Source organism: Oncorhynchus mykiss, chromosome 8, assembly GCF_057628025.1.
Source record: "Oncorhynchus mykiss isolate SJ-2025 chromosome 8, ASM5762802v1, whole genome shotgun sequence".
Classification (NCBI taxonomy): domain Eukaryota; kingdom Metazoa; phylum Chordata; class Actinopteri; order Salmoniformes; family Salmonidae; genus Oncorhynchus; species Oncorhynchus mykiss.
In genome coordinates, this window is record NC_143029.1 from 40,647,780 (window position 1) to 40,674,153 (window position 26,374).

At 43.4% G+C, this 26,374-nt stretch overlaps 1 protein-coding gene across 1 annotated transcript; it reads right to left on the reverse strand.

Annotated features, from left to right (window-relative positions):
* Positions 1 to 664: 664 nt before the first annotated feature.
* Positions 665 to 25,701, reverse strand: LOC110530919 (pre-mRNA-processing factor 17). Its single transcript, XM_090183047.1, has 13 exons — positions 25,239 to 25,701; positions 24,498 to 24,584; positions 24,266 to 24,395; positions 24,028 to 24,114; positions 23,100 to 23,245; positions 22,847 to 22,943; positions 22,571 to 22,710; positions 19,403 to 19,477; positions 18,980 to 19,070; positions 14,385 to 14,486; positions 13,647 to 13,762; positions 13,198 to 13,331; positions 665 to 3,547 (listed from the first exon to the last, which is right to left on the reverse strand). Exons 1-13 carry the CDS (start codon positions 25,404 to 25,406, stop codon positions 3,289 to 3,291), a joined length of 1,632 nt encoding a protein of 543 aa, XP_090039173.1. The 5' UTR covers positions 25,407 to 25,701; the 3' UTR covers positions 665 to 3,288.
* Positions 25,702 to 26,374: the final 673 nt, after the last annotated feature.

The window sequence follows — 26,374 nt, forward strand, 5'->3', positions numbered from 1 at the left end:
TCAAAGGCACAGGCAAGGCCACAGCCCAAACTATACTGAAGAAAAATATAAATGCAACACTTTTTTTTTTTTTTTTTACTGTGTTACAGAAGTAAACCAGTCAATTGAAATAAATATATTAGGCCCTAATCTATGGATTTCACATGACTGAGCAGGGGTGCAGCCATGGCTGGGCATAGGACCACCCACTTGGGAGCCAGGCCCAGCCAATCAGAATTAGTTTTTCCCCACAAAAGGGCTTTATTAGACAGAAAAACTCCTCAGCAGATTCCTCAGGTGAAGGTCATGGGCTGGCGTGGCCACACTAGGTCTGCGGTTACGCCGCCGGTTGGACATACTGCCAAAATCTCTAAAACGACATTGGAGGCTTATGGTTGTGAAATTAACATTCAACTCTCTGGCAACAGCTCGAGGGTACATTCCTGTAGTCTGCATGCCAATTGCTCCCTCAAAACTTGAGACGTCTGTGGCAATGTGCTGTGTGACAAACCAGCACATTTTAGAGTGGGCTTTTACTGTCCCCAGCACAAGGTACACCTGTGTACTGAGCATGCTCTTTAATCCGCTTCTTTATATGCCACATGGATGGATTATCTTGGCAAAGGAGAAATGCTCACTAACAGGGATGTAAACAAATTTGAGCACAACATTTGAGAGAAATAAGCTTTTTGAGCATATGGGAAATTTCTGCTCTTTTATTTCAGCTCCAGGATAGTGTGTTTATATTTTTGTTCATTACAATAGCCTCAAATTGTCCTCAGGATCTTCTGCAGAAAAGGGTAAATGAAGCGGGGGGGCATTGCTGTCAGACAGGCTGAGCATGCCTCATTTAGCCCAGAGATTAGCATCTGTAGGAGGCAGAGAAGGAAGAGAGACAGACCGTCTTCGCAGAGACTGACCCTGCCTGGGTTACAGCTGGGCGGGAACTCAAGAATGTGAAGAATCACCTCACTCAAGTCTTATGTCAGTCAATACACATGACACGATACATGACATAGTGTTTGAAAAGACTACAAGGTATGTCAACTTGTAGTGAGACTGGAGTTTGACCAAGCAAATATTGAATCTGGATTATTCTAAAGGCAATCCCAAAGATGATGAAATCTATGCGTGTGTATGTATTTTACCTGAACTGCAGGTTTAAAATGAGCAGTTTCTTGAGGGAACGGTACGGAGTCGCTCCCTCCTTAGAATTGAAATAATAGAACATTTCAATCCAGACGCCACAACGACTCCTGCTGTTTTCCCCAATCACTCTCTGCAGATGTACAACTACTTTGTCAACAAATATTACAAAATGGCAGACAAGGTTCAGGCTGACATATTACAAATGAAAACATTCTGAAAAATGAACACCCCTCATCTTTTGATGTGGTTATAAAGACAAGAGGAAATAGCAACTTGGCAACACTTGTCTTTTCAGGGAGGGGTTTGTGTGGATTTAATGGTGAGAAAGGGAACTGTCACTAAAGAGAGAGGATCCTAATAAACTTCATGGAAAATCTGACCTTCAAAGCCAAATGACAGAAGTATGAAAACAACTTGACCAAGGACAAGTGCTTTCTTAAAAAGATACATTTTTAAAAAATTAGACATATTTTACAGTATTGTGTGGATGATACTGATATCACCGATTAAAAATGAAACTAAAAAAGGGTGTAAACCCTCTAAATACAACTAATACACTGTGGGTGAGTATGTGTGAATCATTATCTCTGTATGTACAGTTGAAGTTGGCAGTTCATAAACTGAGTTTAAGTGTTTCACAATTCCTGACATTTAATCATAGTAAAAATTCCCTGTCTTAGGTCAGTTAGGATCACCACTTAATTTTAAGAAATGTGAAATGTCAGAAATATAGTAGAGAGAATGATTTATTTCAGCTTTTCTTTCTTTCATCACATTCCCAGTGGGTCAGAAGTTTACATACACTCAATTAGTATTTGGTAGCATTGCCTTTAAATTGTTTAATTTGGGTCAAACATTTTGGGTAGCCTTCCACAAGTTTCCCACAATAAGTTGGGTGAATTTTGTCCCATTCCTCCTGACAGAGCTGGTGTAACTAAATCAGGGTTATGAACCTCTTTGCTCGCACACACTTTTTCAGTTCTGCTCACAAATGTTCGATAGATTGAGGTCAGGGCTTTGTGATGGCCACTCGAATACCTGGACTTTGTTGTCCTTAAGCAATTTTGCCACAACTTTGGAAGTGTGCTTGGGGTCATTGTCCATTTGGAAGACCCATTTGTGACCAAGCTTTAACTTCCTGACATCATTTCCTCCCTCATGATGCCATCTATTTTGTGAAGTGCACCAGTCTATCCTGCAGCAAAGCACACCCACAACATGATGCTGCCACCCCCGCGCTTCACGGTTGGGATGGTGTTTTTCGGCTTGCAAGCCTCCCCCTTTTACCTTCAAACATAACGATGGTCATCATGGCCAAACAGTTCTATTTTTGTCAAAAAAAAACATTTCTCAAAAACATACAATCTTTGTCCCCAAGTGCAGTTGCAAACCGTAGTCTGGCTTTTCTATGGCGGTTTTGGAGCAGTGGGTTCTTCCTTGCTGAGCGACCTTTCAGGTTATGTCGATATAGGACTCGTTTTACTGTGGATATAGATACTTTTGTACCTGATTCCTCCAGCATATTCACAAGGTCCTATGCTGTTGTTCTGGGATTGATTTGCACTTTTCGCACCAAAATACATTCATCTCTAAGAGACAGAACACACCTCCTTCCTGAGCGGTATGATGGCTGCGTGGTCCCATGGTGTTTATACTCACGTACTATTGTTTGCACACATGAACGTGGTACCTTCAGGCATTTGGAAATTGCTCCCAAGGATGAATCATACTTGGCTGATTTCTTTTGATTTTCCCATGATGTCAAGCAAAGAGGCAATGAGTTTGAAGGTAGGCCATAAAATACGTACACAGGTACACCCCCAATTGACTCAAATTATGTCAATTAGCCTATCAGAAGCTTCTAAAGCCATGACACTTTCTGGAACTTTTCAATCTGTTTACATACACTAAGTTGACTGTGCTTTTAAACTTCGGCCCCAGTGGAATTATAAGCGAAATAATCTGCTTGTAAACAATTGTTGGAAAAATTACTTGTGTCATGCACAAAGTAGAGGTCTTAACCGACTTGCCAAAACTATAGTTTGTTAACAAGACATTTGTGGAGTGGTTGAAAAACAAGTTAATGACTCCAACCTAAGTCTATGTAAACTTCCAACTTCAAATGTATACAGCTGCTTGTCAACATCACCAGTTCAAAGTTCAATCCACCAGTGTCCCCTCTTCAGATGGTGTAGAAATATACACTGAGTTAAAACAGGACTGGATACCAGCTGCCATTAAATTATGAGAGGGAGTCCCTCTGCACCCCCACGTTTCTAGTCCCAGAGTTTGATCTGTCTGTCCCAGCAACAGGGCGCTGATGCACACCTTGTCGTGGGCCTTGATCCGGTGATAGAGCTTGGTGGTCTTCCAGTCCCAGATATTAAGCTTCCCATCCGCATCGCCAGACACCACATAGCTAAGAGCCAGAGGGATGAGGAGAGAAAGGGAGAGAAGGGAGGAGAGTGAGAGGTTAGGCACCCTGCTAAAAATGTATCCTGTTCCATTTCACCTAAGAGGTTGTGTGAATTTGGGTTTCTGCTCGAAGGGGGTGGGGGGTACTTGCTGTTTCCATGGTTACTAAGAGAAGTGAAGGTACCTGCTGATAAGGGTGAGCGATGCGGCACGGGGAAGGGTAGGGTCAACACGGGAAGGGTGAGGGGGTTTGTGCTAAAATGAGGTAGGTGGCCTGGTTAGCTCTCTCCTGGAGGGGTGTATATTAGGCACTAAGTACAGGATATCCTCAGAAACACTGACTGAAGGACTCGTTTTAGAGGGAAGTAGAGGTGAGTGTACGGATCTGTGTTTCTGGATAAACACAATATTACCTGCTTGGGGCTTCTCTCTATCTCTTCCTGAAGTTTAACATTCCACCCTTCAAAATCCTTTGCTAACAAAAATACATGAGTTGATTCCAGGTACATTACAAAAAAAAAGGTAAGCAAAAAATTCTCTATTAGAAAACATGCTCGTACCATTGCTGTTTTACCTCTCCCACTTAGACAAAGACCAGGTGAACTGAGATGGAAGCTCCGCTTCTAGTCCGTAGGAAACTGTGCAGTATTTACATTATTTATTACATTGTTAGCCCAGAAAACTTTAAGTGTCATTACATACAACCAGGAAGAACTATTGGATATCAGAGAGACTTCAACGACCAGGAATAAGACTTTCCCAAAGCGGATCCTTTGTTTGCACCTCGCAGGGCATTTGAAATGATTCCAGAGGCCAAAACAATGCCACCGTTGGACAGGGTGCAGGAGCGGTCTTCTAGTGAGGCTTCGGATGGGCGCACACCACCCACCGCTCCCGAGTATATTACTCACTAATGTCCAGTCCTTAGTTAACATAGACAACAAAATCTGGGCAAGAGTTGCTTTCCAAAAGACATACCTGGGATTGTAACATACTCTGTTTCACGGAAACATGGTTAGCTGGGGACATGCTGTGGGAGTCCATACAGCCAATGGGATTTTCAGTGTATTGCGCCGATAGGAATAAACATCTCTCCGGTAAGAAGGGTGGGGTGTATGTTTCATGATTAACGACTAATGGTGTAATTGTAACAACATACAGGAACTCAAGTCCTTTTGTTCACCTGACCTAGAATTCCTCACAATAAAATGCCGACCGCATTCTCCCCCAAGAGAAATCGCCACGGTTATCGTCACAGCCGTGTATATCCCCTCGCAAGCGGATACCAAGATGACCATCAAGGAACTTCACTGGACTTCATGCAAACTGGAAACCATATACAGTGCCTTGCGAAAGTATTCGGCCCCCTTGAACTTTGCGACCTTTTGCCACATTTCAGGCTTCAAACATAAAGATATAAAACTGTATTTTTTTGTGAAGAATCAACAACAAGTGGGACACAATCATGAAGTGGAATGACATTTATTGGATATTTCAAACTTTTTTTACAAATCAAAAACTGAAAAATTGGGCGTGCAAAATTATTCAGCCCCTTTACTTTCAGTGCAGCAAACTCTCTCCAGAAGTTCAGTGAGGATCTCTGAATGATCCAATGTTGACCTGAATGACTAATGATGATAAATACAATCCACCTGTGTGTAATCAAGTCTCCGTATAAATGCACCTGCACTGTGATAGTCTCAGAGGTCCGTTAAAAGCGCAGAGAGCATCATGAAGAACAAGGAACACACCAGGCAGGTCCGAGATACTGTTGTGAAGAAGTTTAAAGCCGGATTTGGATACAAAAATATTTCCCAAGCTTTAAACATCCCAAGGAGCACTGTGCAAGCGATAATATTGAAATGGAAGGAGTATCAGACCACTGCAAATCTACCAAGACCTGGCCGTCCGTCTAAACTTTCAGCTCATACAAGGAGAAGACTGATCAGAGATGCAGCCAAGAGGCCCATGATCACTCTGGATGAACTGCAGAGATCTACAGCTGAGGTGGGAGACTCTGTCCATAGGACAACAATCAGTCGTATATTGCACAAATCTGGCCTTTATGGAAGAGTGGCTAGAAGAAAGCCATTTCTTAAAGATATCCATTAAAAGTGTCGTTTAAAGTTTGCCACAAGCCACCTGGGAGACACACCAAACATGTGGAAGAAGGTGCTCTGGTCAGATGAAACCAAAATTGAACTTTTTGGCAACAATGCAAAAAGTTATGTTTGGCGTAAAAGCAACACAGCTGAACACACCATCCCCACTGTCAAACATGGTGGTGGCAGCATCATGGTTTGGGCCTGCTTTTCTTCAGCAGGGACAGGGAAGATGGTTAAAATTGATGGGAAGATGGATGGAGCCAAATACAGGACCATTCTGGAAGAAAACCTGATGGAGTCTGCAAAATACCTGAGACTGGGACGGAGATTTGTCTTCCAACAAGACAATGATCCAAAACATAAAGCAAAATCTACAATGGAATGGTTCAAAAATAAACATATCCAGGTGTTAGAATGGCCAAGTCAAAGTCCAGACCTGAATCCAATCGAGAATCTGTGGAAAGAACTGAAAACTGCTGTTCACAAATGCTCTCCATCCAACCTCACTGAGCTGTTTTGCAAGGAGGAATGGGAAAAAATATCAGTCTCCCGATGTGCAAAACTGATAGAGACATACCCCAAGCGACTTACAGCTGTAATCGCAGCAAAAGGTGGCGCTACAAAGTATTAACTTAAGGGGGCTGAATAATTTTGCACGCCCAATTTTTCAGTTTTTGATTTGTTAAAGAAGTTTGAAATATCCAATAAATGTCGGTCCACTTCATGATTGTGTCCCACTTGTTGTTGATTCTTCACAAAAAAATACAGTTTTATATCTTTGTTTGAAGCCTGAAATGTGGCAAAAGGTCGCAAAGTTCAAGGGGGCCGAATACTTTCGCAAGGCACTGTATCCTGAGGCTGCATTTATTGTAGCTGGGGATTTTACCAAAGCTAATTTGAGAACAAGGCTACATAAATTCTATAGAGCATATTGATTGCTGTACACGAGCGTGTCAATTACTACTCTAACTTCAGCGATGCATACATGGCCCTCCCCTGCCCTCCTTTTGGCAAATCAGACTAGGACTCCATTTTGTTGCTCCCCTCCTATAGGCAAAAACTAAAAACAGGAAGCGCCGTGCTTAGGTCTGTCCAACACTGTTCTGACCAATCGGATTCCACGCTTCAAGATTGCTTTGATCACGTAGACTGTGATATGTTCCAGGTAGCCTCAGATAATAACATTGTCATATATGCTGAGTCGGTGAGCGAGTTTATAAGGAAGTGTATAGGAGATTTTGTACCCACTGACTATTAAAACCTTCCCTAACCAGAAACCATGGATTGGTGGCAGCATTCTTGCAGAACTGAAAGCACGTACCACCACATTTAACCATGGCAAGGCGACCGAATACAAACATTGCAGTTATTTCATTCGTAAGGCAATCAACGGCTCAGACACAAGACATATGTGGCATGGTCTACAGACAATCACGGAATACAAAAAGAAAACTAGCCCGTCGCGGATATTGACATCTTTCTCCCACAAATTAAACAACTTATTTGCGCGCTTTGAGGACAATACAGTGCCACCAACGCGGGCCGTTAACAAAGACCGTGGGCTCTCCTCCTCCGTGGCCGACGGGAGTAAAACCCTCGCAAGGCTGCCGGCCCAGACGGCATCCCTAGCCGCGTCCTCAGATTATGCTCGAACCAGATGGCTGGAGTGTTTACGGACATATTCAATCTCTCCCTATCCCAGTCTGCTGTCCCCACATTCTTCAAAATGGCCACCATTGTTCCAAGTTCCCAAGAAAGCAAAAGTAACTGAACCAAATGACTAATCTCCCAGTAGCACTCAATTCTGTTATCATGAAGTGCTTTGAGAGACTAGTCAAGGATCATATCACCTCCACCCTGTCTGTCACACTCTAGACCCACTCCAATTTGCTTACTGCCCCAATAGGTCCACAGACGATGCAATCACCATCACACTGCCCTATCCCATCTGGACAAGAGGAATACCTACAGTTGAAGTCGGAAGTTTACATACACTTAGGTTGGAGTCATTAAAACTTGTTTTTCAAACATTTCTTGTTAATAAATCCTCTTTGGGATAGGGGGCAGCATTTTCACTTTTGGATAAATAGCGTGCCCAATTTCAACTTCCTGCTACTGAAGCCAAGAATATAAGATATGCATATTATTAGTAGATTTGGATAGAAAACACTCTGAAGTTTCTAAAACTGTTTGAATCATGTCTGTGAGTATAACAGAACTTATGTAGCAGGCAAAACCCCGAGGACTAACCATTCAGATTTTTTAAAATTTTAGGTCACAGTCTATACAGACCTTGAATATGTGGACATCTATAAGTACCTAGGTGTCTGGCTAGACTGTAAACTCTCCTTCCAGACTCATATCAAACATTTCCAATCGAAAATCAAATCTAGAGTCGGCTTTCTATTCCGCAACAAAGCCTCCTTCACTCACGCCGCCAAACTTACCCTAGTAAAACCGACTATCCTACCGATCCTCGACTTCGGCGATGTCATCTACAAAATTGCTTCCAACACTCGACTCAGCAAACTGGATGCAGTTTAACACAGTGCCATCCGTTTTGTCACTAAAGCACCTTATACCACCCACCACTGGGACCTGTATGCTCTAGTCGGCTGGCCCTCGCTACATATTCGTCGCCAGACCCACTAGCTCCAGGTCATCTACAAGTCCATGCTAGGTAAAGCTCCGCCTTATCTCAGTTCACTGGTCACCATGGCAACACCCACCCGTAGCACACGCTCCAGCAGGTGTATCTCACTGATCATCCCTAAAGCCAACACCTCATTTGGCCGCCTTTCGTTCCAGTTCTCTGCTGCCTGTGACTGGAACGAATTGCAAAAATCGCTGAAGTTGGAGACTTTTATCTCCCTCACCAACTTCAAACATCTGCTATCTGAGCAGCTAACCGATCGCTGCAGCTGTACATAGTCTATCGGTAAATAGCCCACCCATTTTTACCTACCTCATCCCCATACTGTTTATATTTATTTATTTTTCTGCTCTTTTGCACACCAATATCTCTACCTGTACATGACCATCTGATCATTTATTTGCACACAATGTATATAGACTCTCCTTTTTTTCTACTGTGTTATTGACTTGTTAATTGTTTACTCCATGTGTAACTCTGTGTTGTCTGTTCAAACTGCTATGCTTTATCTTGGCCAGGTCGCAGTTGCAAATGAGAACTTGTTCTCAACTAGCCTATCTGGTTAAATAAAGGTGAAATAAAAAATAAAATATTCAATGAGTTTTCATTGGGAAACCAGATTTCTAAGGCACTTGTTTGCAGTTCCACCAGTCTTTGGAAATTGGTTGAGGTTATTCCTTTGTGTAATGAAGAAGTACGGCCATCTTGAATGAGTCTCACTCGAAGTGGACTTTTTGAGAGGCACATGACTGAAAAAGTAGCGTCAGTTGGTTTCTTCCTGTATTGAACTTAGATCATCCCGTCTTCAATTTGATCGATTATTAACATTTAAAAATACCTCAAGTTGTATGACAAAAGTAGTTTGAAATGTTTTGGCAAAGTTTACAGGTAACTTTTGAGATATTTTGTAGTGACGTTGCGCAAGTTGGAAGCTGTGTTTTTCTGGATCAAACACGGCAAATAAATTGACATTTTGGATATATATCGACGGAATTAATTGAACAAAGGGACCATTTGTGATGTTTATGGGACATATTGGCGTACCAACAAAAGAAGCTTGTCAAAGGTAAGGCATGATTAATATTTTATTTCTGCGTTTTGTGTCACGCCTGCAGGGTTGAAATATGCTACTCTCTTTGTTTACTGTTGTGCTATCAGCAGATAATAGCATTTTACGCTTCGCTTAAAAGCCTTTTTGAAATCTGACATGTTGGCTGGATTCACAACGAGTGTAGCTTTAATTTGGTATCTTACATGTGTGATTTAATGAAAGTTTGATTTGATTTGGCGCTCTGCATTTTCCCTGGCTATTGGCCAAGAGGGACGCAAGCGTCTTGCCTATCCCAGAGGTTAACTGAATTGCCTAGTTAAATAAATAAATAAAAATACTAAAATAAAAGTTTGCTTAAACGTTAGCATCCAATTAAATCTACACTTTCCCTCTCTGTCCTCGTGCTCTCCCTTTCTCAACCCTCCACTCTCAGAATTTTAGAGTCAAATGGAGGTATGTTGTTCTTGGGTCTGCCCAGCATCAACCAACTACCTGGTCCTGTCCCACCTGGCTGCCTGCGTGACAGACACCAACCCCTGTGGCAGCCTGCAGATTGTCTATGACTGTGACTAACATCGTGTGTGCGTGTTGACTTGATCCTCCTCTCCCCTCACTCAGTAGTCTCGAAAGCCCGACCCTAGGAAGCAACAGTGACTAGGGTCTGATTTCAATGACAGACTCTTTGGCAACTTCAATAAAGGGAAGGGGGAAAAAAGGTTGGATTTGGTCGGGCTTGAGACTGCTCACTCAGTGGGAGGCTGTCTATATGGACTGAGGCCATCTGTCTCGCTCCCTCTTCCATCCCTCCGTCCCCCCTCTCTCTCAGACAACAAGTGGTTGTGGTTTAGAGTAGCAGTGCTGCACAGTTCTATCCTATAAAACACCAGCTAGGCCTATCTCCACCCAACAAACCCGGAACAGAAGGAAAGGGACAGGCATTTTCAAACCAGGGGGAACTACAGAAAAATAACTGTCTATGATCCTGAATACAACACCTTATCAACATAACATGTACATGGAGTCGGTCGTAGGATTAAACAAGACAAAATGTAGAGCATGTGCAGATACACACGCAACCCAAAATGGCCCCCTGAGCGGAGTGCTGGCTGACGTCAACAGCAGAGAAGTCAGGCCAAACTAAGTCTCTGAACACAAGCGAAACACATGAAATCTCCTCTCAGAGCTCCAAAAATAACCCTGCTCTCAATGTGTCTGCATTGCTGGGAAAGAGACGGATAGAGCTAGGAGAGAAAAAGAACAAGGATAGGAACAACACCACCAGTTTGTAGTGGACTGCCGCTATTTCCTCCCAGTTTGTTTTGTTAATAAAGCTCATAAACCGTCAGGTGAAGTTGTGTTCCTGAAGACCCTAACTTTCCCCAGTCAGTCCTAATCTACATTAACAGCTTCACTCAGAGTAGGACTGCTGATCTATGATCAGGTCCCCTTGTCCATGTAATCGAATTCATTGTGATTTACAAGACAAAACATATCCTAAAATCAGCACTCCTGTGACACTTGGATCAAAAGGGCCCCTGGTTTATATCTTACCCTCTACAGTGTCTAATGGAATTGATCCATAGGGGGTGCAGAGTCTGTAGCCACCGGGGGAAAGTTGGCAGTAACTCTCTGTGTGTGTAAATGATGTGTTTATAATAAGGACTTGATACCCCTTGCTGGCATAGTGAGGTACACTGTATTGATTCTAAATCGTCCCCAGCCCATCTCTACATCTGCAACAAATATACCTCAACTACTGACAGCCAGCCCCAAGAGAGCTCTTCACTCTGTGGGTGTGTTGTCCACAAAAGGAGCCAAGGGGGTGGTAGAGTTTGTGATATGCCTGTGTGTAAACAAGGACTCATTCCTGTCTCATTCCAAATCCCCATATTTCCCAAATTCACACAACTTACCAACATGTCAGTGATGTGACTCCATGTTTATTTCTGCCTAATTCAGCTGAGCTGGGGAGAGGGGGAGTCCAGAGCCAGCCAGGTGGTATCCAGGGGAGACAGAGTGGGGGCAGTAAAGCCTTTCGTTGGCACGGGTTCTTCTCTCCACCATAACAAACCTCTCTCGCACCTCCACTACACTCCCAAAGCCCCTGAGAGGATCCTGAGTGTGAGATTTGAGTGGATTGCAAAGCCAAAAGACTGTGCATGTTTCACACTCTACCCTAACAAGCACATTCTATTGTGAAAGATAACAAGTGCAAGTACAATGTCTCCAATCAACTATCAAAACTACAGCAGAGACCCAAACGGTGGATGTGCACTCAAGCCCTTCGCGCACATAGGCTGCGTTTACACAGGCAGCCCAACTGATCTTTTGCCCAATTATTGTCAAAAGAGCTGACCTGGTTGGTCAAAAGACCAATTAGTGGAAAAAGATCAGAATTGGGCTGTCCAAGAGTGCATATCACTCCCTTCTCACCAACCAAACCTACTCCCTCCACAGACTCCACTACTAAACCCACACCTGGCACCCTCTTCCTACCAGTCAATCCTACAGCTTAAACACACACGCCAATCGGATATTGCAGAAAGATTCACAACTGATTGAAAAATAGGTATTTAGTGGAATCTGTGTTCCCTCTAAGAATCGTTGTGAAATGCCCAGCCGTCATCGGGTCTTAAATATTTATCATCTTAGCGGTAATCACACCAGCGTTTGTTTATCACCATGGGAACCAAGCTAATTTGCAAGTCGTTCTCGGCGAGCTTTGTGATTGGCAGTTGAGTGGAAAGACAGAACATGAATGTCTAAAACAAGGTGTCAAACATATGGCCTGCGGGCTGGATCTGGCTCGCGAGGGGGTCCAATCTGGCCCACGGTTGGTTTAAAAAAAATAAAAAAGGGGAACTATATGTACTTTAAAATGACTAAAACCAAATGGAAAATGTGTAGAAATAATAATGGACATGTATTCATACATTGACTGTCTAGCTTGGTAATTATCACTGTGAACCACAGGAGGCTGAGGAGGGGAGAACGGCCGGGACGTTGCAAATGGTATGGCATCAAACATATGGAGATACCATTCCACAAATTCCGCTCGTCATTACCACGAGCCCTAATTAAGATGCCACCAACCTCCTGTGCTGTGCAGTCAACGGCCCTACATTCATACAGTTTCTTGACTGTCCCGCTCACTAATAATCACTACACTCAGGGAGCATCAACAAAAAATAATTAAAAAAATGGACAGAGGACTATTGTTATTTATTTTAAATTGGACGGCATGGAAATAACACATTTTAAGTACGGCCCTTTGGACATCGTTGAAGACCGAATACCGACCCGGGACAAAATTAGTTTGACACCGCTGGTGTAAGCCCTTTTAGTATTTGTTTTTGATAAAAATCTAAACACGTCATGAGCAAATAAGTAAACATGAGAGCAGAACAAGAGCAGTTATGTAAGACCCTGACATTACAAGCTAGGCACGTCACTAGAAGAGGGGACTTCGAGGACTTCAACAGTAATGAACTTCCCATGACCTGCCACCCATAGCAGCACCCTAACCCAATTCAACCACACACATTCCTCCTCCACTCTCATTTACACTTTATTACTTGTGAAACGCTCTTTGGCAATGAGTTCAGTTTGCAGAGAGGCATCTAGAACACTGTCAGGACAAGCTGTTGGCTCCAATGTACCAGCAAGCTACATTATGCAAATGAAGTATAATACCAAGAGTGATGCTACTCATCAACAATGTTGTTGAATCATCTCCATCTCATAACTAACGGCGCTGATTCAGGCCGTCAGCCAATACACACAAGCTTAAAAGCTACGGTAGGGTCGGTGCAGACAAGCTCGGCAGTCTCTTGTTCGTCACTTACCACTCCCACACGCGGAGGGACTTGTCGTCAGATGTGCTGACGAAACGGCGGTTCTCATCCACAAATGTGATGGTGTTGACCGCTCCCAGGTGACGGTCATACTCCTGAACCACCTCTCCTGTCCTCACGTCCCACTGGGGGAGGATGCACAGGATAGAGAGAAGAGATCAATTAATAGATATTGAAACAGGTTAAACGCACACCGGTAATGTGAACAATAAATTACACAACACTCCTGTCATAGACCAACACACCAATATTACAGTTTAATAAGGTGACAAAATGATTCAAAAATAGAGAGGGAGAGAGATTGTCTGTTTAAAGAGTGAATTGCTTTTCCAGCGAGGGGACTCTGCCTAGTAGGTTGTTGTCTTTCACAGATCTCTCGCTCTCTCTCTCTCTCTCGTATTGCCACCAGCCTCTAGGTAGCATGTGTGTCATGACAGTACCTGAACAATCATCTTATCAGACATGCCAGCCACAAACAGATTCTGCTTGTCTTCATCTGGGTTGAACTTGACGCAGTATGGCACCTTTCTGTTGGTGAAGCGGGAGATACACTGGCCTGTGGAAAGACAGTTTACTACGCGACAGGAACCCACACAGATTGTCTGCAACACACATTGTCATCATTATAAAGCAGAAACACCCAGCCATAACTTCCCGGTGGCATTATGGCAATTCAACCAGATTTGTCAAAACCAACATGCTCAATACAGTTGATGAATTCTCATTAATAATGTGGCATTTTCAATTAATCAACACAAGTTGACTGAATGTAAATTAAAATGTCCCCTAACCATACAGCTTGTTGACTCGTACACAAGGCGCTATGACAAGTCAGTGGTTCTACAGAACAACAAGTGTCAGATGAGTCTCTCTACTGCCCTCTACTGGGAGAGCAGAGACTCTCCCTGGTCCCAATGGTAGTACACAGATCTACACAACATACTTCTATCTGAATGTTCAACCATGCTGGCCACCTTCAGCAGGGCACAACATTATGGAACATTCTCATAGAATTGTGCTAAACAGAACTGACATGCTTCTCTGAATGTCAAGTAATTTGTGAAAGCTCTTATTTGTGCCATTTCTATCATTGCCACGACTGTTCTGTTCAATGACAGTCCCCAGATATGGTGGAACATTTGTGGCAATTCTATCATGGTCACCACGACTGAACCGACCTGTCTCGGTGTCCCAGAGTTTGAGGTAGCGGTCGTAGGCTGCACTCATGTACTGAGACCCAGTGTTGTTAAAGCAGATATCCCGCACTGCTTTACTGTGGCCTGGGGGGAGAGACACAGACACTGTTATTCTGTCCAAGACCCTGATCAGACTGCCTTTCAAATCACATTCATAGGTGGAATATGTACTCACAGACAGAGAAAAAAAGGGTAAGAAAGAGATTGAAAGCCAAAGTGGAACTGATGGTCAGAGAGAAGAGGTGGGTGGGGAGAGGGGGAGGGTGCATCAAGGAAGAAAAACAAGCTTAAGCATAAAGGGGACATGGAGTGAGAAGCGCTCTACAATACCCCACTTTCCCTTAACTCATCCCCCTGGTCTCCACTCCTTCCTAAGTCTATCCCTCCTTCTCACACTCTCCCTCCCATCTGTTTAGAGTTGAAGTCAGAAGTTTACATACACCTTAGCCAAATACATTTAAACTCAGTTTTTCACAATTCCTGACTATTAATCATATGAAAAATTCCCTGTCTTAGGTCAGTAAGGATCACCACTTTATTTTAAGAATGTGAAATGTCAGAATAATAGTAGAGATAATGATTTATTTCAGCTTTTATTTATTTCATCACATTCCCAGTGGGTTAGAAGTTTACATACACTCAATTAGTATTTGGTAGCATTGCCTTTAAATTGTTTAACTTGAGCTAACATTTTGGGTAGCCTTCCACAAGCTTCCCACAATAAGTTGGGTGAATTTTGGCCCCTTCCTCCTGCACCAGTCCGTCCTGCAGCAAAGCACCCCCACAACATGATGCTTCCACCCCCGTGCTTCATGGTTGGGATGGTGTTCTTCGTCTTGCAAGCATAACCTTTTCCTCCAAAAATAACAATGGTCATTATGGCCAAACAGTTCCATTTTTGTTTCATCAAACCAGAGGACATTTCTCCAAAAAGTACAATCTTTGTCCCAATGTGCAGTTGCAAACCGTAGTCTGGCTTTTTTTTAATGGCGGTTTAGGAGCAGTGGCTTCTTCCTTGCTGAGCGGCCTTTCAGGTTATGTCGATATAGGACTCGTTTTACTGTGGATATAGATACTTTCGTACCTGTTTCCTCCAGCATTTTCACAAGGTCCTTTGCTGTTGTTCTGGGATTGATTTGCACTTTTGCACCATGGTGTTTATACTTGCGTACTATTGTTTGTACAGATGAACGTGGTACCTTCAGGCGTTTGGAAATTGCTCCCAAGGATGATCCAGACTTGTGGAGGTCTACAATGTTTTCTGAGGTCTTGGCTGATTTCTTTTGATTTTCCCATGATGTCAACCAAAGAGGCACTGAGTTTGAAGGTAGGCCTTGAAATACATCCACAGATACACCTCCAATTGACTCAAATGATGTCAATTAGCCTATCAGATGCTTCTAAAGCCATGACGTAATTTTCTGAAATTTTCCAAGCTGTTTAAAAGGCACAGTCAACTTAGTGTATGCAATTTCTGACCTACTGGAATTGTGATACAGTGAATTACAAGTGAAATAATCGATTTGCAAACAATTGTTGGAAAAATTACTTGTGTCATGCACAAAGTAGATGTCCTAACCGATTAGCCTAAACTATAGATTAACAAGAAATTTGTGGTGGTTGAAAAACAAGTTTTAATGACTCCAACCTAAGTGTATGTAAACTTCCGACTTCAACTGTATGTGTGTGCGTATCTATAGAGTCATGTTAAGTAACGTCTGGTGCCGCTGGTCTCTCTCTCCCCCCTCAGGCGCCCCTCTTGTTAAGAAAGCCTACAACGGCAATAACAGGTTCCCGTCGAGGCTAGCCGTCTGTCCACGCTCTAACCAGGCCTCTCATTACTGTAAGAGCACAGACTCCTAACCCCACAGGCACTGTACAGACCTGGCTTCAGATGTGTTGTAAGGTAGGGCAAAACACACACACCCAAGCTAGACATCACCATTACACAGACGTTAGCACTTTAGTTAGCTCGCGTGCTACTCTGAAATAAGCCTACTGCGCTCTCTGAAGCTCCATTCCTGAAACACACGCACTCTTCATCTCTCCATTTCTTGCCCTCTATACACCCCTCCCCCTATCTACCCAGGGCTGTTGAATTATACATGGTGTTTGAGGGAGCCGACAGGCAGAACCACAGCCGAAGGAAAACAATCTACTCTGACAGCCCAGCCTGTCCACGGGAGGGAGGGATGGGGAGTGACCTGCATGCAATTCTTAGCTCCGTGCCTCGGTCTACTCTAAACCTATCATCAACACTCAGCGGAAAGCTTATGTTCCATTAATGTTCACTTAGCGCTCCCTCTTGAATCTACTCCACATCTTACACACACCCCCCCCCCCTCCCCCAACAGTGTCAGCTCACATTCCATGAATGTATTAATGCTGAATTAACGGTCCGCCGCAACAGAGTTCTGGAATAGTGGGAAACAGGGTAATGAGATGTCACTGGTCCCTGGTTCTACCAGACACACAAACAAGCGAGGAGTCAGGGGCCCAGAGACCTTTTGACAGAACAGAGCCATCTTTACATCTAAATCCATAGGATAGAATGACTCATCTAAGCCATGGGAGAGAGAACGGGACAGATGGAAGAGTGAGAGAACAGAGGGGAAGAGAAGATGCTCCTTCTCCAAAAACACGTTGGTTTGCCTTAGAGAGACACCATTAAAATATATATATATATATATATATATATATATATATCTGGCCAGGAAAGGGGAGATGAGGACAGGAAAAATTGAAGATCTGACTGAGTTGTTAATCACCCATAAGAGTCTAAGCCCTGTCTAAACCAGGTAGGTGGGGGTTCTACTAAGCTAAAACAATTCCATTTAAGGATCATTTTACTATTTCATTTAGAATTCTAAGACCCCTTGAAGTATAACAAAATATACACTGCTCAAAAAAAATAAAGGGAACACTTAAACAATGTAACTCCAAGTCAATCACACTTCTGTGAAATCAAACTGTCCACTTAGGAAGCAACACTGATTGACAATACATTTCACATGCTGTTGTGCAAATGGAATAGACAACAGGTGGAAATTATAGGCAATTAGCAAGACACCCCCAATAAAGGAGTGGTTCTGCAGGTGGTGACCACAGACCACTTCTCAGTTCCTATGCTTCCTGGCTGATGTTTTGGTCACTTTTGAATGCTGGCGGTGCTTTCACTCTAGTGGTAGCATGAGACGGAGTCTACAACCCACACAAGTGGCTCAGGTAGTGCAACTCATCCAGGATGGCACATCAATGCGAGCTGTGGCAAGAAGGTTTCCTGTGTCTGTCAGTGTAGTGTCCAGAGCATGGAGGCGCTACCAGGAGACAGGCCAGTACATCAGGAGACGAGGAGGAGGCCCACAACTCAGCAGCAGGACCGCTACCTCCGCCTTTGTGCAAGGAGGAGCAGGAGGAGACTGCCTGCAAAATGACCTCCAGCAGGCCACAGATGTGCATGTGTCTGCTCAAACGGTCAGAAACAGACTCCATGAGGGTGGTATGAGGGCCCGACGTCCACAGGTGGGGGTTGTGCTTACAGCCCAACACCGTGCAGGACGTTTGGCATTTGCCAGAGAACACCAAGATTGGCAAATTCGCCACTGGCGCCCTGTGCTCTTCACAGGTGAAAGCAGGTTCACACTGAGCACGTGACAGACTCTGGAGATGCCGTGGAGAACGTTCTGCTGCCTGCAACATCCTCCAGCATGGCGGTGGGTCAGTCATGGTGTGGGGTGGCATTTCTTTGGGGGGCCGCACAGCCCTCCATGTGCTCGCCGCTGGTGCGGTTGGCCCTGGGTTCCTCCTAATGCAAGACAATGCTAGACGTCATGTGGCTGGAGTGTGTCAGCAGTTCCTGCAAGAGGAAGGCATTGATGCTATGGACTGCCCCGCCCGTTCCCCAGACCTGAATCCAAATAAGCACATCTGGAACATCATGTCTCGCTCCATCCACCAACGCCACGTTGCACCACAGACAGTCCAGGAGTTGGCGGATGCTTTAGTCCAGGTCTGGGAGGAGATCCCTCAGGAGACCATCCGCCACCTCATCAGGAGCATACCCAGGCGTTGTAGGGAGGTCATACAGGCACGTGGAGGCCACACACAATACTGAGGCTCATTTTGACTTGTTTTAAGGACATTACATCAAAGTTGGATCAGCCTGTAGTGTGGTTTTCCACTTTAATTTTGAGTGTGACTTCAAATCCAGACCGCCATGGGTTGATAAATTTGATTTCCATTGATAATTTTTGTGTGATTTTGTTGTCAGCACATTCAACTATGTAAAGAAACAAGTATTTAATAAGAATATTTCATTCATTCAGATCTAGGATGTGTTATTTTAGTGTTTCCTTTATTTTTTTGAGCAGTGTATTATAACATTATTTTAACCAAATATATTTTGGCTTACTGCTAGTAGGCCAAGCAAACACATTGAATAACTGATTCACTACATGGAACAACAGATTGTACCCCAACATTTTTAAAGTAAGAAAAATGTTGTATTTAAAAAAAAAATTTATACATGCATTTAACCTCTTATTTTTGGCACTAAACTGTCTCCACATTTACAGTACTTCCATAAAACAATTCAACTTGTCCCGGGGGACCACCAGACAAGTCTTGTGAGGCCTGTGAGTGTCCTAGAGCAAAACCACCGACATGTACCTGTTTGTGGAAAGGTGAGACAAAGGTGAGTGTGTAGACCAAACTGTTAGGACGCTACAGTTGACAGATCGGCTGTACCGACATCAGACGAGTCCCAAGACGCGTGTGGGGGTCGTAGAGCAAACCGGAGACCACCATGTTCGTGAGAGTGTTATCCTTCCAGAGAGGGGTCATAATAGTCTATGTAGGCCAAACCGTTTGCACACCTTTCACCGCAGATGCAGACATGCGACGGATTGAAACGCATCCAACGCAAAAAAAAGACATCTCTAGCTTAATCTAACAGATTTTGGGTCCTCAGTGAGGACTTGGATGGCAAGAGTGTTCCTTACCTTGACCTTACAGTCCATAGAGCAGGAGAGCAGCAGGTGACCTGACACAGGAAACAGACGGATAGCACTGACCCCCTAGAGAGAGAGAGAATGAGAGAGAAAGAGGTTAACGTGGGGACATAATAGATGATTAATCTGCCTGTCTTTGAGCATGCAGTTGTGTATGGTATTGCTCTTACATACATTTGCACCCAAATATACTGGCACCCTTGCACGTTCAAATAATTGCCCATTTCTTCACAAATAAATCAAAGACTGTCTTCACACTTACAATTTTAAATGTAGAAATAAAAGACAAGTGGCATGGATAAATGAATGGGCACCCCAGAGCTAGTACTTGGTTACATAGCCTTTGGCTAAGATAACTCCTGAAAAATGCTTCTTGTAGCCAGCAATGAGCTTGCTGGCTGCTGTTTTCAGCTCTCGCCATAGGTTGTGGATGGGATTCAGATCCAAACTATTCCCTGGCCACAACCTTCAACAAAGAGACAGTTTTTGGACACTGGGTTGAACATTTCACTCCCAATGGGGGATGGGGTTATTTTCTTTGAATGCGTCATCTGGTCGTTTGTAAACATAAGAAGATACCACTGCAGAAGGAGACAAGAATGACTGATTGAAATTCTCAAAAACCCACCAAAACAAGCCTAAATCCTAGTGGAAATGTTCTGTGGACCAATGACACAAAACTACAGCTCTTTAGCAATACAGATCAGTGCTGTGTTTACTAGGGATGCAACGGTACACAATATGTTGTCGAACCGTTCGGTACTCCCCAAACGGTTCAATACACACGTGAACCCGCGGAATTATGATATGCCTGTCATTTTCCTATCATTTCCAAAACGTGTCGATTGCGATGCAGACTACACGCACGTTGTACATTCAGGTCCACAGACGTGCAGCTTATGAACAGGCAAGGCAGGCAACTGCTTGGGGCCGTTAGGGGGCTCCTGAGGGCTGACAAACTTTACTCCACAGCAATGTCTCAAAATGTAGCAACTGAAGTGACCTCAACCCCACCCCCCCTTAAACAACCAATGGACGATTTGTAATGACATCTCAGTAGGAAACCTCCCTAAAAAGGGGCCCCGTGAAGCGAGGGGAACCTAAAAACAAATATTCTCCCAGCCCCGACGTGACAATGGCGAGCACTAGCGAGACAGAGAGAAGCAAATTTGAAGAGGCACTGCAGTCTTTCAAATCCGCTGTGGGGGAACATTTTGGATTCAGAGTTCAATACGACGACGAGGGTAAGACCGTAAACAAAGTACAGTCTGCAAGCATTGCTTTTGCCACCCTAGGCTACTCGAGTGAAAACACTAACATGATGTGTCATTTACGTCGCCGTCACCCGGCCGTATCCCTTGCAGGTGGAGCAAGGAGATTCCACTCCTTAGCGAAAACAACAATCTCTCACTGCTGCCTTCCAACAGCAATTTGCGACAAATTCAGAAAAACACAAAGAAATAACAAAAACAATGGGAGTATTCATAGCCAAAGATTTGCTGCCCTATTCATTGTTTAAAGGGTGATGTGTTTCTATGTTTTTTTCTTAAATAAAGATAGCGAAACTGTACCGTTACCGTAGCCCACAAACCGTGATACATACCGAACTGTGGGCCCACTGTACCGTTGCATCCCTACTGTTGAAAAGAACACAGGACAATCTAATATGGGAGGTTGAATAATGCGAGGTGAGATCTCAACACTTCAGTTGGTGGAGGGCACCTCTCAGAATTGCTGCTGAAGAGTGGGCCAAACTGCTAGTAGAAAAGTGCAGCAAGCTGATTGATGGCTAGAAGAAGTGTTTGTCTGCAGTCATCTTGGTCAAAGTCCTTGCAATCAAGTACTAGCTCCGGGGTACCAATAATTCTGTTCATTACATTTGTCTTTATTTTCTAAACTAAATTTGTAAACTTAAGTGTACAAAATGTAATTGCTTGTGCAATGTTGAAAAGCCAATAAGTTGTGGAGACCAGCGGTGTCCCAATTTCAAATTATTTTTTATAAGAAATAGGTAATTACTCTGGAAAAGTGCAAGGATGCCAATATCTTTGGATGCAACTGAGTGACCGATGAGTGTTCCCTCACTCAACCTCTGAAAAGTAGGTTTGGGCGGTCTCAAGATTGTCATAACATTTCTTCTCATATTGGGGTATAGGGTATTACTGGAAGTGCACACAAGAGGCGCCCTTTCTTTCAAAAAGCAAAAAAAAATGGAATAATGATTTACACACAAAACACATTTAGGGAGCAGGGATCTTGATCCAGGAGGGGATTGATTGTCTCTGCTGTAACCAAGAAGCTTGATGTTGCAAGCCATCCACTTAGCAAACCAAATGCATAGCTGGAGCCCTGAGCTGGAGATAATTTATTTGGCACATCTTAGATAGTGAACCCAAACTTCAGGGTGCCCCAACCCTGTGTGTTTGCATATATGATAATAACCACTAACAACTTGTCTTGGGACAACACTGTCCCCCTAATCATAGACAGTTCAGTGGGTGTACGTGTGTGTGAGATTAGACTAAAGGACACTCCACACTTTACACAAACGCAGCATTGTTTTCGACATGCATTTGTGCGGTTACTTTTTTGGAACGGACCGTGACCCATGCTGTTTGCGTAGGGCCCAATCGCCTGCCCTATGGCTAGCAGCACAGCAGAAAGAGATGAAATCCTTCTTGAATTCTAAGGCTAGAGACATAAAACAGGCAAGCATGCCTTGCTGCACACTGATTTGTGCCAAGACATGTTGCTCACTGCATCTGCCATGCAGGATATTTTACTCAAATCACAATGGCGTTTCCAGACAATGTGTCTAAACTCGCTATTAACCATCTACCCGTCTGTCTCTCCTCTCATCCATCCCTCCATCCACAAACCCACTAGCATGCTGCATTTGTATTCATCGCTCTTGCTTTTCAGTCTGCAACTGGCTCCTGTGTAAGTGAGATTGAAGCCCTGCTCATTTTAGACCCGAGTGATCCGGCCCCCTCTCTGCATACAGGCAGAACCAAAGGCCTGATCACATCTCCACAACACTACTTCTGCTGCACAAGCACTTTCTTTCTCGCTCGCTCACATTTCCCGTCTCTGTAAATAACCCAATGAGTGTATTTCAAAGTACACAGTATGCCATCCTAGCTAACACACACACCCTACCTTGGTGTGTCCAGACCAGACGTGGATCTGTTTCTTGGGCAGGTAACACTTGTCTGGGATGTCTGCAGTACGCCGGTTGATGCCCACGTCTTGGGGTACGTGGAGGTATGACCTCCCCTGGTAGTCGTACGCATCTTTGACTGGAGACACAGTAGATAAACAGTAAGACATTGAGAACTTACTACATAATGGTCGACATCTCATTCTCTTTTTATTTGAGTGAGTGCTGATCAGTTCAGTTATGTAAGTAGTAATGGCGAGATGAGTGTTAGTTACCATGGAGAATGGTCTTCTCCGCCGCCGGAGCCTCTTCCTCGTTCCTTCCCTTCTTCTGCCTCTTGGCTGTGATCTCGTCCAGCTCCTTCTGTTCCACCTACAGACCAATCAGCAGAAAACATTCGGTCTGAATCAGACAATATCTTTCTATGAGGAAAAGCAGTTAAGTCCAAATAATCACACTGCTGCTGTATAATTCAAACATCCACATTTTGTTTGAGCTTTACATAATATTGTTTGATTCATTGATTACCTCTGATGGTTTGGCACCGTCCTTTTCATCCACGTATTTCGCCCAGGGCCCGAGGTAATTGTCAATGTCAATGTCATTCGCTTCACCTCCTTGCACCTTTTTCCTCTTGTCAGTCTTCTTTGGGCCAACCTCAAACACAGTCAATCCTACGAGAGGAGAAACAAGAGAAACTGTCATTTTCTTCTCTTTCTTTCAATGACTGTTATAGAAAGCAATGACTACACTATACATTTCAACGGCTTTCCATTGCGTTTCAAAACATTCTCCTTACCGGCTAGCAATATACACGCGTCAATTTTACTTCCGTATTCCTTGTTTTGTGGCTAAGAATGAGAACATGAAAACACGGCTATTTAAGATAAAACTGTATATTAAATTGCATACTTGTTTCCAAGTGCCATGTTTCAACGTTTTTGACAGCCAAGAAGAAGCAAGAAGCCGAAAATCTACACACAAACTGCAAATCTTATGACAGCTTGCCAGCAGATATTTTTTTCGGGAGGGATAGCATTTTTCAAAAGTATTGGCGGGCAATGTTCAGTAAAAACAAATGTGTGTAAAATAATATAAAACATCAAACAGCCTATTAACAGGTTCTTACCGTCCTGTAAGTCCTCAGCTCAAGCAGACACGCTCCGACATGCTACCAAAGCAGCAGGGGATGTGGTCCAAAGCAGACTTTCCTAACTTCCGTTGATGTCTTACTGTGTCAAATATTTTGATAACAGACATCGGGTATGACTGAATCAACACACAAAAACAAATATGAAGCTGATATATGTTAAATAACCACGTTTTCATGAATTTTATTATATATTCTTGAAGCCCATTCAAGAGAATCGTGGCATGACGCCGGAAGTATGACGTAGGATGATGTCACCTACACGGGGTATCCACCACAAGCAAAACAAAATGAGCAGGAAATTACCTTTCTTTTTCTCTGCCTCGTCCACTGCACCGATGTAGCTACTGGAGGAGTTTTGGCTTGTATCCACAAACGGATCCAGAGCATAGCCTGAAAGCAACGGCGAATAACAAGTGAAAAAAATAACTAAGACGCTACAGTCCCCTAAACCTTTAGATTCAAGGTGAAAGGAAGGCTGATCTCGTCACAGCTATACATTCTATCATAGACAATGACTGGGGTGTGAATAAGGTATATTTACCAAAGGTGGAGAAGGTCCTCCTCTGCTGTTCAAACATAAAGTTATTGACGTGAGCAGGCTCTGCATAGCCAGACAGCATATTCCTGGGTGCAGCCATCCGTTTACTTTTATATGGGTTGACAGGACCAAACTAGAAGGGGTGCAACGTGAATATCCTAATGATGAACATCTTAGGTAGGTACAGTCAGAATGAAGTAAGGCAGTTTACTTGACTAAAATGTCTCAATTTTACCTCTGGCGCAAACATGGTTTCATATGTGGGGTTGTAGGTGACCTCTTTGAGAGAGGGGTCCAGATGTACGCCAGTCTCCACAGCCTCCTGTTGGAGTGAAGAAACATGACAGGTTTTATACTGCTGACCATTCTGATCAATCATCAAACTATGAAGACACTTAAGTTAAAGGGGATTGAAGTTAGCTGTCCCACTTCTATCCTGTGTTGCGTTCAGTTCATTAAACGTTGTTACCTTGGGTGACGACAAAACCGTCACGTTCAGAACAAAACAAGCTTCCCTCAAACGTTGTGTACCATAATTAAACAGTCTTTGAATTGAGATGCGTTCGCTCCCGTTTGACGGACTGTTGGCTGATCAGTATGGGTGACACCTGAAATCGCAAAACTCGTGTAGGCCAAAGTATCGCCCTATAGGCCACCATAATCACAACGTTCTTCAAGTTATCGTTAACAGCAAGTTGGCTATCTAACGTTAGCTAGCAAGCTAAAGACAGTTAACATTTTCCCGCCTGACCAGCTAAAGACATTACTGAACCCCTTTTAGCTACTTAGTGTTACGCGTCAGCATCAAATTATTATCGACTAACGTTAGCTAAATTAGTGACTTTACTTTCAATGGTCCATGTAGTGTAGCTAGCTAAGTAACTATTAAGTTAACGTTACATATAGTTGTTTTGTCACAAGCTAACGTTAGCTACATTAGCAGCCGGCTAATACTATGCCTAGCTATCTCGCGTACCTTTACGGCGACCTCAGGAGCTGAATTGAGGACAGACAGTGACATTGTTTTGCCAGATTTCAACGGTTGAAGATGTGCCAGAGCATCGGGGTCAACCTTTTCGGGATTAACATGAGATTTGGTCTCATTATCTGAATCGCTCCAGTACGAAACGAAGGTGGCCGCCATCTTGGAAGTTGTGAAAGCACTACACTACCGGAAATGTCCTAAAAGTAAAGTATTCACTCTGTAATATTAACGTGAACAAACATATAATAAACGTCATGGTTTAGTTAAATATTATGATGACAGAAGTCACTCCTATGTTTTCAATAGATGAGTGATCTAAATATTTAATCAATGAAATTAATTGTATAAACCTTTCAGGATATAATTCTCTATTGGTCGTTGTCTGAGGGAGTTCGATTAAGCTGAGCCGTCGTGCACATGTGTTTGGCCTGTGACGTGACGGGCAAAAGAGTCCTCAAATCGAACAGTAATCTGCGATGCTCGGTCATGTTGTCAACGAGGCATATTTTATGTTCGAATTTTCAAACTGGTGTTCATTATGAAGGCAGATAAAGCAATCACTTTTGTATTTGGAAAAAAACAGAATCCTACTCCAGAGATGTGCACCTGGCTCACGCCCGGGAGGCAACCATGTCCCAAAACGAATGCAATCACTTTTCACCCGTACAAACTCCTCCCACCGGTGCAATTCGGGGCAGATAATCGAATCGCATCTTTCTTTTATTGCAGGCAAAATTCAAGACCATGAGTGGCCAATATTCCTTGGACGGAAACAAATGAGCCAATAACACTAGTTGGTGTTGTGTGCGATCTGAAAGTTAATTACATGCGCAGCCATAATAACCCACAAGCAAGGTTGGGGAGTAATTTAATACATGTAATCAGTTACATTATCAGCAAAAATATTGTAGTCAGATTAGATACTTTTGAAAAATTACATGATTACTTATTGGATTACTTTTCAATTCAGAAAGGAATTGAAATAATATATAATATAATAATATATAAATAATATATAAACAATTTCAGCATTGAAAAAAGTTTACTTTTGTTTCACCTGAGCATGTGTCAACCAGGATGACACAGAAAATGTGTTTCATGGATCCTTTTTGTCTTTTTCTAATGCC